Below are 18,809 nucleotides of genomic sequence, written 5' to 3'. Positions count from 1 at the left end.
CTATATATTTTTAGTTGTCCAGATAATTTCTTTCTATTTTTAGTAGAGATGGGGTCTCGCTCTTGCTCAGGCTGGTCTCGAACTCCTGAGCTCAACAATCCACCCGCCTCGGCCTCCCAGAATGCTAGGATTACAGGCGTGAGCCACCGCACCCGGCCCTGGTTTCCACATTTGAAGGAGACATTCTAGAGCAGAGAAGAGCACCTTTGCTCCTATCTCTTTGGACAAAACATAATTGCATGGCCATGCCAACTGTGGAGAGAGGATGAGCACCAATGTTTGTTTTGTTTTGTTTTGTTTTGTTTTGCTTAATGGTGTGTTAATGTTAATGTGCCTAGCTATGAATAGAGTTCTGCTACCAAAAAAAATAGTAGGAAATGATATTGGGAACTATCAGCAATCTCTGCCAAAAATGAAGAATGTAGAATAATCTAAAAACACAGTGACAATCTAGATATCTGCATTTTGCTGAAAGTTATTTTATCAATTTAATATTAGCTTGAGTCTTAGTATCATAGTATAGGCTGTAGTGTTTTAAATGTGCTAAAATGTATTCAAGCTTTTCTTATTTGAGAAATATAGCCCATTCAAAAAAGAAGTTACTACTTCTTCAACATTCACTTTTGCTTGAGAACTAGAATTTTGTTAAGACTTTAATTTAAGGCCATATTTTAGGTAGAACTTATGTTCCAGATATAGATTTTACTCCATTCCTTATAGAGGGAAGCAATTAATCATTTTATTTAGTAGCAAAAAGTTCACAGGAGACTATAATTGGTCTCACTAAGATAATTTTTTCTTTTGTTTTATCTTGCTTTTGAAAGTAGCTGCTTGAAAAGAGTACTACATGACATATAAAAATGTGGAAAATTAACTAAAATAAAAAGACAATGGTATTTTATTTGTACTATTTTTTCATGAATAAAGGAACTTTCCTTTGAGATGCTATGCTTTTGATTTGCTGATCTATTAGATATTATTTTTCAATGATCTAGTCACATGGTATTGTCTCATTCTTTTTATTGTGCCTCTACTGAGAACTTTTTAAACCAATGACTTAAAACTGTGTACTTTACCTTAAGGATTAAAAATTATGTCCCTTTTGTATAAATTGGAAGTAGAGTGTATTGGTAAATATCTTCCTTCTCTGTTTTTCTTTTACCCATATCTGAAAGTAACATGCAGTAATTGGAGGACTTCAAATGTCAGATATGGAAAATCCCTGATGGAGTTTGAAACAGAGCCAGAGTGGATTTTCTAGACATAATCTTTTGGTGTAGCAGATATTAAGGAAAGAGTCTAGTATGCCATCTGTTGTGAACAGACTTAAGTTAATTTGATTATGCACAATATGTTTGCATTGGTAAAAAAATGTATGTAAGCCACTGACATGTCTGAATTGGATAAGGGTTGTTTACTCCTTCGCAACCTCCTTAACCATATTATAATGAATATAAACCAGAGTCCAAACTCTGCCACACATACTGACAGTTACAAAAATATGACACAAATTAATTCATACAACTTCAGTAAGCTTTATGAAGTCTCAACTTCCTGGCCTTTTAGGTGTTCCCACAACTGCATTGCATGAAAAATTTATTGGAGGCACATATGATAACATTACAGAGGTAGGATTCTGTCACCCTTACAGTGGGTATCAGGGAATGACAAATCTTCCTACCCAGATGGCTGGACAAAGGACACAGGACAAAGATCAATCGGAGGGTACCAGGTCTAAGAGTATAGGTTTATGACCTTAAGAGATACATATAAACTGTGAAAGAGTGAGATGTGACTCTGAAATATTTTAGCTAAACATAAATTAAGCACTATTAATTTAACCAATGACAGCTGACTACTTATCTCCAGCATGCTGATTAACAAGCCACTGATTTTACCAATGAAAGCCCAATTCTGACATTCATTATACTAATCCTCTGTATTGGTCCAAATATGGAAAATGGAAGTACTTGCAGCAGGTGCCCTGAAGTCTGGCCTTTCAGGATGAATGCTACTGACCACCCCTGGGGTGTGAATTCCTGATTAGAGCAAGCAGCTGCCTTTCCTGCAGAGAAGTACAGACCAGCACAGACTTTTATAACACACTGTGATGAAGTATTTTACAATAAATTACAGATATCATATTATCATTTTTCTCAATGAATAAGACCAACAATTTCACCCTCTAAATACATGATTTGCTTAATTTTTCATCAAAGGCAGTTAAAGTTGCAAAACTTTCTTAATTTCAACAGTCATTAATTTTTGTTTTATTTTGTTTTATTATTATTATTATTATTTGGTCAAGATGCTATATATGTAGCCAATTTACTCACTTACTCTGAGGTTCTTCAGACATATGTAACTGAGAAAATAAGCTACCAGGCAGGAATCCTCTCATCTCTGCACCATCATAGTTTTCGGCCTACCTCCATCTGGGTTGCAGCTAACATTGAATCTATTCCCCATCTTGAGCTCTGAATCCCACCTTCTCTGTCTTCTCCAGATCTTCACTCTTACAGTTCTCTCTCTCTATCTCTTTCTCTCTCTTTCTTTCTCTCAGCATCACTTTTTTTCCTTCTCTCCTGATTAACCATCAATTTACAAAATGTGTTTTTGTCTCTCCCAACTTTAAAAAAAGACCTCCTTTTCAACTTCATGTCCTTAACCAGCTTCCATCCCATTTCCTTCTTCCCTTTCATGGTAAAATATCTGAAAGAAAAATTTGGCTTCCTTACTTCCAAGTCTCTCATCAACCCATTCCTACAGGATGTCACTCTCTGCTACTTTGATGAAATCTCTCTTGGCAGGGTTACTGGCGACTCCCACATTACCAAATGTAGCATTCAGATGTCTGCTTTTTTATTCTTGGTCTCCCAGCAATACTGCCCACAGCTGACCATCTCGCATGTATGAAATACCTTCCTACCATGCTTTTCATGACATCACCCTCTCCTGAATTCCCTTCTTCCTCACAGGCCCCTCCTTCTGAGTTTCCTTTTCTGAATGTTGGCAGCTGGAGTGTTTTGAGCTCAGTCCTGGATCACTTTCTCTTACCTATGTACACTGGCTTAACAAGACTTTTATTTAGTCTCTGGTTTTAAAAAATATATAAGTATGCTGGTATCCCCCAAATACATGCCCAGCCCTTGACTTAACTCTGGTCTTTCATAAACAACTGTCTACTTGGCATCTCCATTAGGATACCTAGCTTAGATTCAATCTAAATCTACAATATGCAAAGCAGAATCCTTGATTTCTTGACAAAGTATATTTCTTATTTCAGTGATAGCTTTATTGCTCCTCTATTGCTCAAGCCAAAGTCCTCATGACACATTCTTGATTCCTTTGTTTCCTCATTCCCCAAACTCAATCCATAAGTGAATCCCATTTATTTTACCCCCAAATTACATCCATCCACTTCTCTCTCCTCACTACTATTATGCTAATCCTTCATTTTTCTGCAAACCTCCATCCCAGCCAGCTCAATAGGAGTTGACAAGAGCAGAGATTAGGGCAGAGACATTTTGGGGTAAGGCCTTATAGATCAGGTAACAAGTTTGATTTTATTCTAAATTTGATAGGAAACAACTTGGAGATTTTTGAGTAGAAAGTGGCACGCTGTATCATTTTAAAAGATCTCTTCTAAATGCCATGCAGAGAATGAGGGACACACTGGAGTTGGAAAGGAATGCAGCAAAGGAACGAGTGAATGTGTCTCGGTATTTACAGAAGCCGATGCTTTCCTGTGTTAGCACTTTGACCCGGGTCAGATGTAACTAATAATGGCTTTTGTTCAAGAGACCAATTCTCAAGTGAAGTTAAAGTGAACATAGAGTCTCATAGTTCACTCTGACTTGATACTAGAAGTTAAAGCAGGTCCCTTGGAATGCTTTCTTACTTGATATTAGGAAAGAATGACCAAGAAATGGAGTTTTTGTTAACATGAGATTTAGTACTAATGATTTAGGGTGGGTCTAGTAATAACATGATCTTGACTTTAAAATTATTGGCTGGAGTACAAGTTAGAGAAGGCGCAGTCTTTTTTCCTTTAGGACCTTTGTGATTTCTGTTCCCTTTATCCATGTTAACTCTTATGTTGAATATTCAAAATTCATGAGGTGTAATTAAAAATCAGCTTTTTTTTCCCCCCCTCTCTCTTTAAGAATGATCAGGGAAATACTTCCCTTGCCTTTGAATGAAAACTTGCAACATTGCATGCATTTTCTGTTACTCTTAGGTAATAAAAACTTCTAGGGTTTCTTTAAGTTACAAACATATTGTCAATTCAGTTATTAAAAGTGCCTAATTTTATGTAGCAATTATAACTCTGAATTTAAAGTTAAATCTCCCCCTTCTCCTGGGTTTGCTGCATTAGGAAGCCTGAGGTCAGGACACAGGTGGTTTCCTTTTCTCACCCATGACTGCAAAGTGTCAAAAAGCCATGGGAAAGGAATGAATAGATGTAAACACATAAAAACTTAATTCATCAAACATTATTAAGTATGAAACATAGCATATGTAGGGAAGGGGAAGTTGTGAAATGTTTCCTATGAAACAATTTTTTGGAAAATCAAAGGATAGCTAATTTCATAACTGGCTTTTGTGACATTGTGGCTAGAAGTTAAACCAGGTCCCTTGGAATGTTTTGTAACCATGTATTTTCTCCTACGATTTTATGAATAAAAAATTAGAATTCATTTTATTTAATTCAAGGTCATTGACATGATATATCAATTATATGTTCCGTCAAAAAAAATTTCATTAGATAAAATAAATTCCCTTTTGCTAATTCAATGTTAATTTTAAATTTGACAGGTTATATTTTCAAAAGAGATTTAATTCACAACTAGGGTACTATATCGCCATATCTTACTGATGTCTTTCATATGATAATTCACCATTCATCTCTTTTGAGTAGTTTATATAATCTGGTAAACTAGCTAACAACTAATTTCAGTTAGTAGTTGAGAAACATTTGGATGTGGAAAACAAATGGCTACAATCTTATTTATTTCATGAATTTTTCTCATGATCCAAATCCTAAAGAAAAGGAATAGAATTTCTTTGTAAAGTAAATTCAATGATTTGACTTTGTATTTTGGTCCAAAGCTATGAGCTATTTGTTCTAGTTGTATCCAATTAATTATTATCACTTATGAGACTTGATTAGTTTTTTAATGTGAAATGCCATAAATTGATTCAAACTATTATATTGCTTATCTATTTAGAAACATTAATTGTTTTTTGAATGATTAATTTCCTAGTGCTTTACAAATCCTCTCTGTTGGAACATAACATGCAGTTTAAAGGTGAAAGCTCATGGAATAAGCCCAGAATTTGATGTATGAATCTTGACATATACCAGATGTGTATTTCTATCAGATTGGCACCAAATATTTTTGTATATTTGAAAACTAACCACAATTTTAGATTACTTGTTATGTTAATGGACTTTATCACTCAATTTAGAATTTTCCTTTGTTTATATGTTTTGTCGACAGGTTGCTTCAGAGATGGTCATCATTATGATGAAGGATCAGTAATTAAAGAAAACTGCAACTCCTGGTAATGAATTTAAGTGGCACTTAACTGAATTCTACTGTCTGTGTATGTTTTCTTCAAATAAAAGGAATATTTGTGAAACAAAACACACATTTAAATACATATAGGCAGAATCATATGTCATAAAATATCACATATTTGTAACTTTTTATAAGCATATTTAACTTTAATGAATCTCGAAAATTTAATCATGAATATATCTTTTAATGCTTGAGTTGGATGTTCTTGATAACGAAACTTATCATACAGCAGACCTGCATTAAATGTACCTCTTAATTACAAACAGTCTGATATACTACAGGCAAATTATATTTTTTTGAGTGTAAAAACATGCTGCTTTAAAAGGATTAATATAAAAAAGAATAAAAAATCAAAAGATTGATCTGCAGAAAGTTTCCAAGTACAAGTATATTAATCTACTGTCCAAATTGTCTTGTGTTTTCAAACTTCAATGAATATGTGATCATATCATTTATTAATTGCCTGCAGCAGAGGATAAGTGCATATTGAGGAGTGGCTAATGTATGTTTTCTGATATATTTTTGCTGAGAATCAAATAGCCATATGGCTATCATTAATTTTAAAAATTATGTTTTATGTCTTAACAATGTGCAACTCTTATTACTAATTTTGAAATATATTCCATAAAGGCCACAACACTTTTGTAATTGTTGTATCTTTGCAGCACATGCTCAGGACAGCAATGGAAATGTTCCCAGCATGTATGCCTTGTTCGCCCAGAATTAATTGAAAGCATCAATAAAGGAGACTATGGGTGAGAGAAATCTTGCTCTATATGCTTCTTGGCACACTCATTCATTCCTCAGGTTTCAGACAATGTATTGACTGTCTAAAAATTGTCATTATTTAAAAAGTAAGAGTGGAAGAGATATGGGAAAGGAGATAGAAAACAAGTAAAATTGGAAGGCAAAGGTAAACATTAAGTAGTTGAAAATTAAAAGGCACAAATAAAAAAGAAATTTAGAATATAGTCATAAATCATCTAGGAAAGAGCAATGTCATGTGTAAGTAAATAGAGTGGAGGGAGCTTTACTTTGGATAAGTATTTAGTTAAAATCAGGAAGTCAGAAAAATTGATTTATTCATGCTAACCATCTTTCCCTCTGCTGCTGTCCCGACCATGCCAATCACACGCTTAGCCACCCTGGGTAGAATCTGACATTAAAAGGAGAATGTCTTGATGATCCCCCAAATAACGAGTCAATCTAGAAAGCTTCACTGAAATGACTGATAGCTAGCCAATTTTACTCACAGTCCAGTCAAAAGACAGGTGGAGCCACTTTGCTTTGCTAGCAAACTAAAAATGGGATGATTGACACTTAAACATTGGAAATACCTGTGCTCTTCTACGGATTAATAAATTAGCTGGCATCTCTGCTTACATAAAGGAATTAGGATGCAGGCACCCAACACTGACTTTCTTTGTAGAACTGAAAGAAAGATAAATAGACTGGCTGGTATCTGCCTCAGGATTTCTTCACTGCCATTGATCAAATCTCTATATACCCTTGATAGCATCTTCCACATTCTGCAAAAGACTTCACATAAGAAGATCTATTAACAAGAAACTAGAAAAATGAAATAATCTTGAGATGTAATTGTTAAAAATAGCAATACCGTTTCCTTCCACAAACAGATGTTATGTTTCCCAGCACAGTGAAGACACTGAATTTCAATGTATCCAAAATATTTTCTTGGAAGTCACAAAATATAGAAAGTCACATTTGTTGACATTAATATTCTTAAACCATTCTCAATTCCTCTGTGTGTGTGTGTGTGTGTAACCAATATTTTAGGCGATAACTTGACGACATTTTAAGTATTTCTAGGGAAAATCAATTATAATTTTCTGTGGCTAAATTGTATTTAAATCACTCAAAGAACATGAGAATATGTGTCATCTTGAGAAATTATCTGAATCAGGTTTCTAAAAGGATCCAACTGCTGGACCGAATTAACACACCTTTCCAAGAAACCGTAAGCACTGTTAGAGAATACATGAGAAAACACAGTCTAAAACAATGTGGTAAGAAAGTATACTTGAGTACAGAAGTTGTCGGAAATGCTGCCTTCCTTGGCAAGAACAACTTTCTTTCCATCACTTGTTTATTTTGAGCATACCGTAGGACTAGTTTAGAGGCATGGGCTTTGCATTTTAGTAGCAAACATTAAAATGTTACTTGACTTTAAAAGAGTAGAAAAAGAAGTATAATTGGGGCAAAAGGAGACATACACAGACCAAAGAATAAAGTTAAATAAAAGGAACAAACTATGAAGAAAAGAAATAAAACTAAAGCTATTTACCGGGGGAAAAAAGAGAGAAAATCCTTGAAACTAAAAGAAAGTTCTAATTCGGAGCTATTCTTTTTTTATGATACCCCAATTGTTTTCATAATATAATATCTTGTTCAATATTCATTAAGTGCTTTTAGAAATAGCCTACATAAAAATATATAACCTTTGCTTTAAAATGTTTCTTTCCTGCATCTTGGCAGCATTTTAGATCCAAGACTTTATTCATTCTACATCATGTACTTCAGCGCTTCTTTATTCTCTGTATAATTCTGCAGTGCAACCAACTGATATTAATAAAACACGTGTTCCACTTGTGGCATTGCTGAGGTTACAAATAAATAATTTCTGTCTTAAAGGAAGTTACCATCTTGTTGAGGAGCCAACATGTCATAACTTTAAAAAAGAATTTCCAATGATAGGACAGAGTATAAGTCCCAAATTAGTGACACAAGTAATAATAAGCAAGTTAGTGGAATAAAGGGAGATACATAACTGTTTCAGTTATCTGCTGCTGTGTAACAAAACCATTCCAGAATTTAGCAGTTTAAAGCCACAAGCTTTTCATTTGTTCACATCAGCAATTTGGAATGGACTCAGCTGAGGCTTTTTGGCTATTGTCTTCTACGGTTATGAGTGTGTTTCTAGACATCCAGAGCCTCAACTGGGGCTGAATTGTCTGGGATGGCCTTATTCCCATGTCCGGTGGTTGGTGCTGGTGCAGCTCCAGCAGGCTAGCCTTGGCTGCTTCTCATAATGATACTTCTAATAGAGCATAAGTGGAAGCTGCACAAGTCCTCTTTTGAGACTTACATTTGATAGATGCCCACCATCAATTCTACTCCTTTCTATTGTGCGAAGCAAGTTGTAGGGCCAGTGCACATTTAAGCGTTAGAGAAATAGACTTGATGGAAAGTGCTACAAGTAATTTGTGGCCATTTTTAATCTAACTTGTCTCCACTTGATTTTTCTTATAAACTCAAAATCTAGTTTATTGGATAAGTTTACCTTGATTCCTCACTGGTTTCTGGAAATCAGCAAATCCCAAAATGAAGGGAAGAACTTCTACCAATTCTTGGTTACGGCATCTCTCTCCATCTGGCCAACCAAGCCAGAAAATTTGAAATTAGTTTGACTTTTTTCCTTCCGTTTCACTCTCAGACACCAGGTCTGGTTAAGTCCCACACTCAAGTTTCTCTCAGATATTTATTTCCTCCATTACTAAGCTATATTCTAGCACATTTCTCTATCTAGCCTAGTTTGCAATGATCTTCCTTGTCTCTCTGTTTCCAGAGATTCTCAATTGTACTCCATCGGATATGGAATATAATTATCCTCCTTAGCATAAATAACTCCTTGGCCCAAATGTTTCCTTATTAACTCTTGTTTTATACCTTTTTCAGCCCATGTGTCCCTGTCCGCTCTCATGGTTTAAGCATTTAACTTATCTGCCATTCCCTAAAGGTGCTACCCAATTTCAAACATGCATGCTTTGCTCTAGTTGTCTTTGTTTCCAATAAATGCTGTCTTCTTTTCACCTCTGGCTGCCAAACTCATTCTCATCTTTCCAGACTGAACACTAAATTCACTTTCTGTAAAAAATATGCCGACTCCTTCAGGCAGAGCTATGTGTGAATCTTCTACTCTGATCATATTTTGACCTATTGCTAACAAACGACACTCATTGAAGTCCTTTCTATCTTTTTAGTCTTCGTTAGGGTATGAGCTTCTTGAGTGTAGAGAAATGTATTCATATCTATGTTTCCAGTGTTTATCAGAGAATAGGATCAATTATGAAAGTTCAATAAATGATAAATTGTATTAAATGGAAAGTTATAAGTCTAGGTCGAGGAGGATGGTATAGGGTAGTAGTGCTTTTCACATTTTTTTGAGTATAACTCACAGTAAAACATACATTTTACTTTGTTATCCAGTACATACACATATGCACACACACGGGGGGTCAGTGGAGAGAAAGAAATAGTACTTACCTCACTATTACAATAAACTCTACTATTTTCTATCCTATCTTCTCTTTTATTTTTCAAAAATTCTCATCCCTGCTTACTAAATTGAGTGCTTAATTAAATGACCTATGCCTTTGATCTGTGTTTGAAAACTACTAATGTAGGCCACCAAAAACATACTTTACTGATATCACAATTTTGCCCAAGACAAGTCCTGTTGGTCTCTTGAATTATGCTACAATATCTAATATATTCAGAGGTTTCCTTATTGAAATTCCTTGAGTAATAGAGATTACACTTTAAATTGTAGCTGAAAGTTGCTAAATATTTCCTGAAAAGATCATATTAAAGAAAAATGTTAACTTGCCAGGCAAATTATTGAAAATTGACTTGTACTTTCAATCATGCCTAAGAGCCTATCATATTATAAACAATTTTGATGATAAACACAACACAGGATAAAGTTTAGGTTTGACTTAAGTACTGAAGATACATTGCCCTCAAGGTGTAGATAATTCAAAAAAGCAACAATTAAATTACTTTCCTCTTTCTCATTTTTCATTTACTATCATCTCTTAAGGAATTTTTCTTGTCTTCAAATTTTAATATTAAATTTTGAAAACAAAGTTTCTTTTCCTATGTAAGAACAAAAAATATGTCTCCAGAAAAATATGCACTTTTTGTTATGTAATTTCACATCAGTTGACTTTATATTATTATTGATTATTGAGTATTTAACACATACTAATTCATTTACTGTAAGATAGAACATTTTAATATCTAATTAATTAGCACCGTTGTAATTTTCTTAAAGTATAACTATTTTGTTCTCAATTTGTCATGCATGCTTCTTTTTACCTGATAAACTTCTTTTCAAATCTAGATTATAAAGAAAACAGATTACTCTATTTAATTTATAAGTACATTTCTGTCTAGTCAAGCAGCTTTCTAAAATGCACTTAATGGCAGTTAAAGGAAACTGTATACATTGGCCTTATTACCACTTAATCCTTTTAGAATATGTAAAGATTTCGTATGTTTTAGTCTATATTGATATGGTCTTATGATCCTCATATGAGTCATTGAAATAATTGAAATGGCCCTAATTTAGGAAGAGTGTTTCATAGCCTTGAATATTAAAGTAATCATATATAAAGAATAGCTAGCCTACAGTAATAGTTCCCATTTGGTGACATTTGCTGCTGAATAATTTCAGAAATATAAATGATAATGTATTTACAAAAGTGATATCACATAACCTATGTACATTTTTCTCTTTCATTTGTAAGGCAGATGGACAGCACAGAACTACAGCCAATTCTGGGGAATGACTTTAGAAGATGGTTTCAAATTTCGCTTGGGCACCTTGCCACCTAGCCCTACGCTTCTGAGCATGAATGAAATGACAGTAAGTGTTCTTTCTGATTCATATATGTGTATGCATTTGTATAGGCATGTTCGTATGTGCTTTTAAAGTAATTTTTAAATAACTAAAATAATGAATTTGAGCTTGTAGAGTCATAATTTTGTCATATAAATCCAAAATCTTTTCACAAAATGGTTGTTACATCCCTTAAATGTCTCATGTGGGCTTTGAAAGTTCACTATGATCAATTAGACATTGTTTTCTTTAAGAATGACTGAATGCCCGTATACATTGCTAATGATTTCACAGAAATACAAATTTCTGATTGTAGGTTGTTCTGTGTGCAAAGCTTCAGCAAGTCATGGTCCTTCTTCTTTTTCTTTTTTTTTTAACTAAACAGTTATTTTGCAAAATCATCAAAACTTTGATGTCTCTTGGAATATCCATTATCACATGAGAATAAAATAATGCTGGTAGCTTTAGACATGTATGCTATGATGATTAGTAAAGGTTTGTCCTCAAAAATCCTCAAAATTTCTGTTAAAAGGATATCTTCAAATTTTGCTGGATGACGTGGCAAACTTCTTTGTAAAATTTTATGCTTTGTACTATTGCACGGGTTTTCCCTTTCATTTGTAAAAGGTGTTATCTGGTAATAGGTATCTCACACAAAGAATCTTGTACCTCTTTAGTTACCACGAAACTCTTACTCACAGAGCTGCAATTTTACCACCCAGCATGCGGTGTTTCTCAGGCACATACAGTCTGCAGTTTAGATGTTGGCTGTACTCAAGGCCTGTTACTAATGCCTAGGGCAGAGTTGGCTCTCAGGCCTCTGGACTGTAGCCTGTCCCCTCCCCAGTGAAGACATCAGGTTCTGGTTGCCTGGAAGCTCTCCGCATCTCCAACAAGCAGGGTGGTTGTTTGCTTTTGGATGAATGTAAACCCATAGGTTTCTCTTTAAATATTTAATGCTCTTTGCTTTTGTGAGATGTAATCACCTGAGTTATTACTCTAATTCAAATTGCAGTAGTAGGGCCTGTTAAATTATAACTAGTATGAGAGAAGACAATTACTAACGTTTATTGAGTGGTTGTGTGTTAAGCATTTGAGCACTTTTATACATTACCTTATGTAATTCCAATAGCAGTTTTATGTAGTGAGTGCTATCATTATTCACATTTTAAAGACAAGCAAATTGAGATGGAAAGAGGTTGAGTTACACTGAAATTGACAGAGGTTAAGAGCTGCCACCGAATTACTTAAATTGCAGAGCCAGAACATCTGAAAAATCTCTCCCCCAAAAGGTCACTAGAGTTCCAGTAGAGTCAGTTAGCATTGGCCAATTCAGGTTCAAAGTAGCAAAAAGACTTTTAATCTCTTAACCAGAGCTATTTTTTTTTTTAAATTATCAGCTTAGATGTATTTTTGGATCTTTCCTACAATCAGTAAGATATAAATCTTTAGAGATATGGCTCAGATTTATAGTTTTTAGTGACCAAACTATATGATCAACTTGAAAAGTCATTTTTTCTCCCTAGTTGTTTTCTTTTTCACTTTTGTCCCCACCCAGCTGGAAAAAAAATAGGCAGCATTATTTAAGAAAAGACAGCAGTTTATAAGATTGCTCTTTCACTTGTTTTTATGGAGGGCCAAACACTCATTTAGGTGTCTATGTACATTTCCTTGAAATTATTTCTAACATTTCCTTCTTGAACTTCAGTTTTTGCAGTTTGGAATATTTTGTATTCTAGAAAAAATGAGGTACGTTTCTTTCCCAAGTTGCTACTTGCCGTTGCAAAGAAAAGGAAATCAAATTCTAAATCATTTATTGGCTCCTCAGGATTTGTTTGCATAAAAGTTGCTGTGGTGATATTTAAATGAAAAATCATAATGACTACTACTTGGGGAGAATTTAAATTACCTTGTGCTATGAATTAATGTAATACAGTTGCAACTCCTGGAATGGCCAAGTAATTCTAGGAATGAAATAAGGAAAATTCAGCTGAACCAGTGAGAGTTCCATTACTCACTTAAGATACACGGGGAGGAAGTGCATCTTCTTTGTAGGGAACAGTAGTGTAAGGACTAAGTTCCTGAGTGTTGGAGAGTTGTTCCAATATTTAGTTAGGCGGAAAAGAATTAGAAATATAATAAGTATTTCTAGGAAGAACATGAGGTCGATATGAACTGAGTTGAACTTGTAGCTACAGGAAGAAGTAAAACTGGGTTAGTTTTAGCCTGGTAACTTCATAGAAAACACCCAATACTATGATATCCAACTGCCTCCAAGTATGGTGAAAATGAATTCTTTTTGTGAGTATGCTTCTGGATAACTGATTTTTCCTCTATTTTTTTCCCAACATTTTTTAAAACTGTTATTATTATTTATTTATTTATTTTGAGATGGAGGAGGTCTCACTTTTTTGCCCAGGCTAGAGTACAGTGGTGCAATCATAGCTCACTGCAGCTTCCCACTCCTGGGCTCAAATGATCCTCCCACCTCAGCCTCCTGAGTCACTGGGATTACAGGCGTGAGCCACCACACCCAGCTAAAGCCATTTCTTAATATATGATGGACTGTAAGATAGGCTAGGCAGCTGCCAACAGTGGTATGATTTCAGGCATACCGAGAAAATTGCCTGCACCTCCACCCCCAAATAGCTCCATCTCCTTGGCCACATTGCCTGGATAAGAGGTGGGATTCATGGAATTATTTTCCCTGAGTGAGAAAGATGAGCCATGAGTCAACCCAGATTCCCGGGAAAGCTCTTCCCTTCCTTGGCTGGTTTCCTGGCTTTGTTCCTTAGCATAAGTCATTATTTCCATAATGTGTCCACTGGGCATGAGTTAGAGGAATGTCAATATTCCATGATCATATAAATGTGAAAAATCTGTTTAACCTATATGAATTGGTTCAATCCAAACAAATTTTTGCAGAATGTGGTTAGTAACAATGAGGAATAGAAATATGTTGATATTGGGAAATTCGAAAAAGATAACTTGAGGCTTTGGGAGGGAGGAATCCCTGGATGGCAGTCCTAAGTGAGGGCAGATAGAAAGAAACATAAACTTATAGTTCTCACCGGGTACAAACAGAGTGGGTCAGAGGAAGTTAAAGAAGGGAAAGGAAGAAGGCTGTGGGGCACTGCCTAGACCGTGCAGCTCCTGGCGAAGAAATAGAGAAGAGAGCCCCTCTGTGAGTTGATGCAGTCCTGAGGGCACAGGGCTTGACAAATAGAAGCTTCCTTTCAGGGAATTAGAAAAACAACCCCTCCGAACAGAAACAGTGATCTACCAAGCCAAAGGGCTTGGCAAGCACAGCAAAGGATGAATTCCAGCCTCTACTTGAACTTTGAGCTAGGCTTCCTGGGACAGCTCCCAACTTGCAGAACTATAACTCTCCCATCTATGGTCAAATGAATTTGTGAAATGGTATGTTATATCTCTCTTCTAAGAATCACGCTATTCATTAGTATTAATATATTGCAGATGCTGAGAATGCTTATTGTATTAACAGGCTTTTTTTTTTCACCCAATGTTTCCTAAATTTACAAGATGAGGACCTTTTTCTTTTCTTCTCCTTCTTTTTATGTTGGTAATAATTATTGATATTCCCCAGGATTTAGGTTCTACACAGAGCATATTTTAGGAAATACTGACTTAAGCTAAGATATTGAAATAAGAGTGCCGGAGGGAGCAGAAGTGTATTCTGGGGAAAAATAGAACTTTCTCAGTGTCTCAGAAGGAAAACAACAGAGGCAACCAATTATTATGACTGTACGCAAAACTGTCATTGACTGAGGTCCTTTTGAGCCAGCAGGAACGTTGCAGTTGAAGTCATGTCAAAAGGCGTGTGTAGCCACTATGTTCGCTCCTGTGGTAGCACTCCACGCATCATGGACAGCGTGAGCTTGGGAGCCAGTGTGCTTTAGTCTTCTAGCTCCTCTACTTACAGCCCCAGTATCCTTCTCCATAAAATGACATACTGCTGTACGAGTCCCATGAAACGCTGAAGGAGAAGTGCTTATGCAATACTCAGACTATAGTAAAATATTAAATAAATGTTGTTATGTGATATATAAAGTTGTTCTTCTTTTTTTTTGAGACATAGTCTTGCTTTGTTGCCGGGGCTAGAGTGAGTGCTGTGGCGTCAGCCTAGCTCACAGCAACCTCAAACTGCTGGGCTCAAGTGATCCTCCTGCCTCAGCCTCCTGAGTATCTGGGACTACAGACACAAGCCACCACGCCTTGCTAATTTTGTGTTTCTATTTTTAGTTGACTAATTTTTTTTTTTCTATTTTTGGTAGAGACAGGGTCTCGCTCTTGTTGGTCTCGAACTCCTGACCTCAAGTGATCCTCCCGCCTCAGCCTCCCAGAGTGCTAGGATTATAGGCATGAGCCACCATGCCAGGCCCTAGAGTTGTTCTTTTTCCCTTGTATTAACCTAGGGAGAATAGCAAGGTTCTGAAATAGGTCAATTCTGCAAAGACTAAATTATTCAAACTTTCATTATTTGGAGAATTTTATTTCGTAAAGAAAAGTATAGTCCTGGATTTATTGGCCCTGGTGGAGTTTATATATTTCTGGTGAACTTGAAAGTTCTTCCACTATGCTCTTATAACAAATCAAATCACATCATATCAAATCAAATCAAACCAACTCTGTACCTGATTATTTTTCTAGACACAATGTTCAAGTGCTTTTGAATTTGGGGGATAGCTCCCAGAAGCTTCACTGTGTTATATCCTAATTATAAATATGGAAAATATTTTGAATGAAAAAATACTATTTTTACACAGAAATGTGAAAATTGAGTTGATTTTTGTAGTTGGCTCAGTTAAAATGTGTTTCATTATTATTTTTGTTTATTCCCCAAAGAGAATAATTAGGTTACTAAAGCTAGCACAGAAGTATAGAAATATTAAGAAGGCTTGTATAACATTTAAAACCTGTAGCTATATTATATAGCATCAGATTAAGTAACAATGTTCTAAAATTGTTTGAATCAACCTCATCGTTAACTCATACAAACAACTTTTCTCAGTCATCCAATATAAATGAATATTCTGGCATTACTTACAAAGAAAAATAATGTCATCATTTTTCCATGGTTTGTTGGAAAAGTGAAATAATATTTTATATATTATATGACAATTTTTAATGTCACTGATCTTTGAGGTGAGAAATGAAAAACTCACTTAATCATCTGAATAATACTTTATCATTGTCTCTATAACACACAACAGGTAATTGAATTTATTTCTCTAGTTATTAGTTACAATAGGAGGAATTTGTTTTTTACTTACTGAAATATATTTCAATGATAGCAACTACGGAGGCATGAGAAATGCCTTTGGCAAAATCCAAGTAAATACTTCCAAGTTTAGTTTTTACTGCTCATAGATTATGAAAATTTTTGACCTGACTAGGAATAAACCTGAACAAACAATTTCGAAATAAACATCTTCTTGACTCCCAAAACACATCACCTGTATAAACAGAAGCCGCTATAGAATCCAAAACAGTGACTATGAAAGGAAAAAAACACAGTTATATAGTTAAGTACTTTTATAATATTGAACAAAAATGGCCATTTTTTTTTCCCATAAAATCAATGTTTAGCTCCCACAGTCATGAACATAAGGCATATGGCATCAGGCTTTCCAAACGCAGTAAGTGCTAATGGTGCTGCAGAAGAGGGCACAGCCAGATGTTACTGTGGACTCTATGTTTAAGCACGTATTTCCCTCAGCTCATCCCAGAATCTTCTTGTCCACGTAGGAAAAAAGCCAAGGACAGAATAGTATGCTGGTTGTTCTTCCTTCACTGAATTAAGAATTTTAAAATTCAAAGAACATCAAAACATGGACTTATGTTTCCTCAGTCTCTTTTGTTTCCCTGTGTCCCTCCTTTCCAGAATGGAACCCCACATCCTTTGGTGAACTTTAGAAAATATATATCCAGCCTCACTCCTTATTCATCTGCACTTGTGGCAGAACGAATGTGTTATGTTTCAAATCAAGTTTTTCAGGTTTTCAATTTTTCTGTCCTAGTCGCAGTCTGATGCCAAGCGCTGTGGTAGAATTGAACATGACTTGAACAACACAGTGGGACTGAATTGATCACTGCAGGACAAATCTTCAAAAAGAAATGTGAAAATTTACTTTTTCCCCCCCTCTGTGAACAAATATTTTGGGCTGCTAAAAAGTAGATTCCTGAAGTGATTTTGTATGTTGATATAACAGGCACCTACTCTCTGGCCTTCATATGTCTGGGTCTGTTTTGTTCATACTAAAGTATGTCCCATAAGGCACCAGTTTATTGATCTGCTTCACAATAAAAAATGATATGAAATAAAATATTTTGCATTTGGCCAAATTATGAACATTTAAAATAATGAACATTGTTTCTACTTTTTAGAGCCTCACATACGTTAGCAATTTATACAAAATATTGCAGTGAAGGCAAAAATCTAATTTTCAAAACCAGTGTTTCTTAGACTTGTTTGATTAATCAACCCTTTTTGTAATCATCTATTAAAATTCCTCAGAACTAGTGTTCTAAGGAACTCATTTTAGAAAATATCGTTGTTCATCCATTTCCAGATGCACATTTTTTTTTTATTTAACACCTCTGAAATTAGGATGCTTTCTTATATTTGCTGATGTCTTAGGTTTAATGAAATATGGCATTGCTCTAGCAGCTTTAATGATAATTATATATGCTGTATTAGTTATAATTAGGCTCAGCTGAGAGTGACAAAATTCCAAAATGACAGTGGCTTAAATAAGATAGAAACTGATCTCTCATGAACAATCTGGAAGTGAATGGCTCTGTGTTGGAATTGCATTCTATGGTGTTGGATACCCAACGCTCTTGTTTCTCCAATGCCCAGGGCCTGTATTTCCAACGTCATATAATGGGTCGACACGACTGCTCTGTGTCCATCTATAATGACCAAATTTCTGCCACCAGGAGAAGACAAAAGATCATGAAAAAGGAGTAAAAGTCAAGTACCAGCTGTCTCTTAAGGAAAGTTTTCAGAAGCTGCCAAATGATACTTCTGCTTAACATCCCATAGGCCAGATTTTAATAGTATCAGCCTGGGGGGTTGTGGGGAGGGAAATGTAGTCATTTTTCTGAGCCTACATGTGCTGAGATAAAAATTCTATTCCTATGAAGAAAGAGGAGAACTGGAAAAAAACTAGCTCTACCTGCTGTAGGGCAATCACTTGTGCATATTTATATTTACAAGAAGTAGATTGCTAAAAAATTACTCTCTATATAATTAGTAACTAGAGAAATATCAAAGAATGGCTATTGAAAAGTTAAGGCATAAAGGCAAATATTGTCGAAGATGAGAAATTAATTTATCTATTACCAACCAGAAAATTAGCCCTTTCGTCCCCAGTGTCTAATAGTTCAGGAGTTTCTTAGTATTCATGGCCACTGACCTTAGACTGTGATGGTCAGAACAGAATTATATTTTCTGTTGCGTTATTTCATTCTCAGGTCACTCTGATTATCCAAATTTCAGGGGCGGGGAGGAAGTGTACCTAGAGATTGAGGAGGTGATATACACAGTGGATATTGTG

General features: G+C 35.2%; 1 protein-coding gene across 1 annotated transcript in view; it reads left to right on the top strand.

Moving 5' to 3' along the window:
* The window catches only part of TINAG (tubulointerstitial nephritis antigen), a gene marked incomplete at its 3' end in the record, with an annotated part of 64,542 nt that overhangs the window by 13,178 nt on the left and 32,555 nt on the right, over positions 1 to 18,809 (top strand). Inside the window, exons 2-4 of the mRNA XM_012648542.1 lie at positions 5,505 to 5,568; positions 6,251 to 6,340; positions 11,139 to 11,253. Of these exons, the coding sequence (XP_012503996.1) occupies positions 5,505 to 5,568; positions 6,251 to 6,340; positions 11,139 to 11,253 (269 nt within the window). The remainder of the gene's footprint in view (positions 1 to 5,504; positions 5,569 to 6,250; positions 6,341 to 11,138; positions 11,254 to 18,809) is intronic.

Source organism: Propithecus coquereli, unplaced genomic scaffold (genome assembly GCF_000956105.1).
Source record: "Propithecus coquereli isolate 6110/MARCELLA unplaced genomic scaffold, Pcoq_1.0 Scaffold29, whole genome shotgun sequence".
Taxonomy (NCBI): Eukaryota; Metazoa; Chordata; class Mammalia; order Primates; family Indriidae; genus Propithecus; species Propithecus coquereli.
Note: the sequence above shows the minus strand (reverse complement) of the source record. Positions and strands in the feature narration are given on the sequence as shown.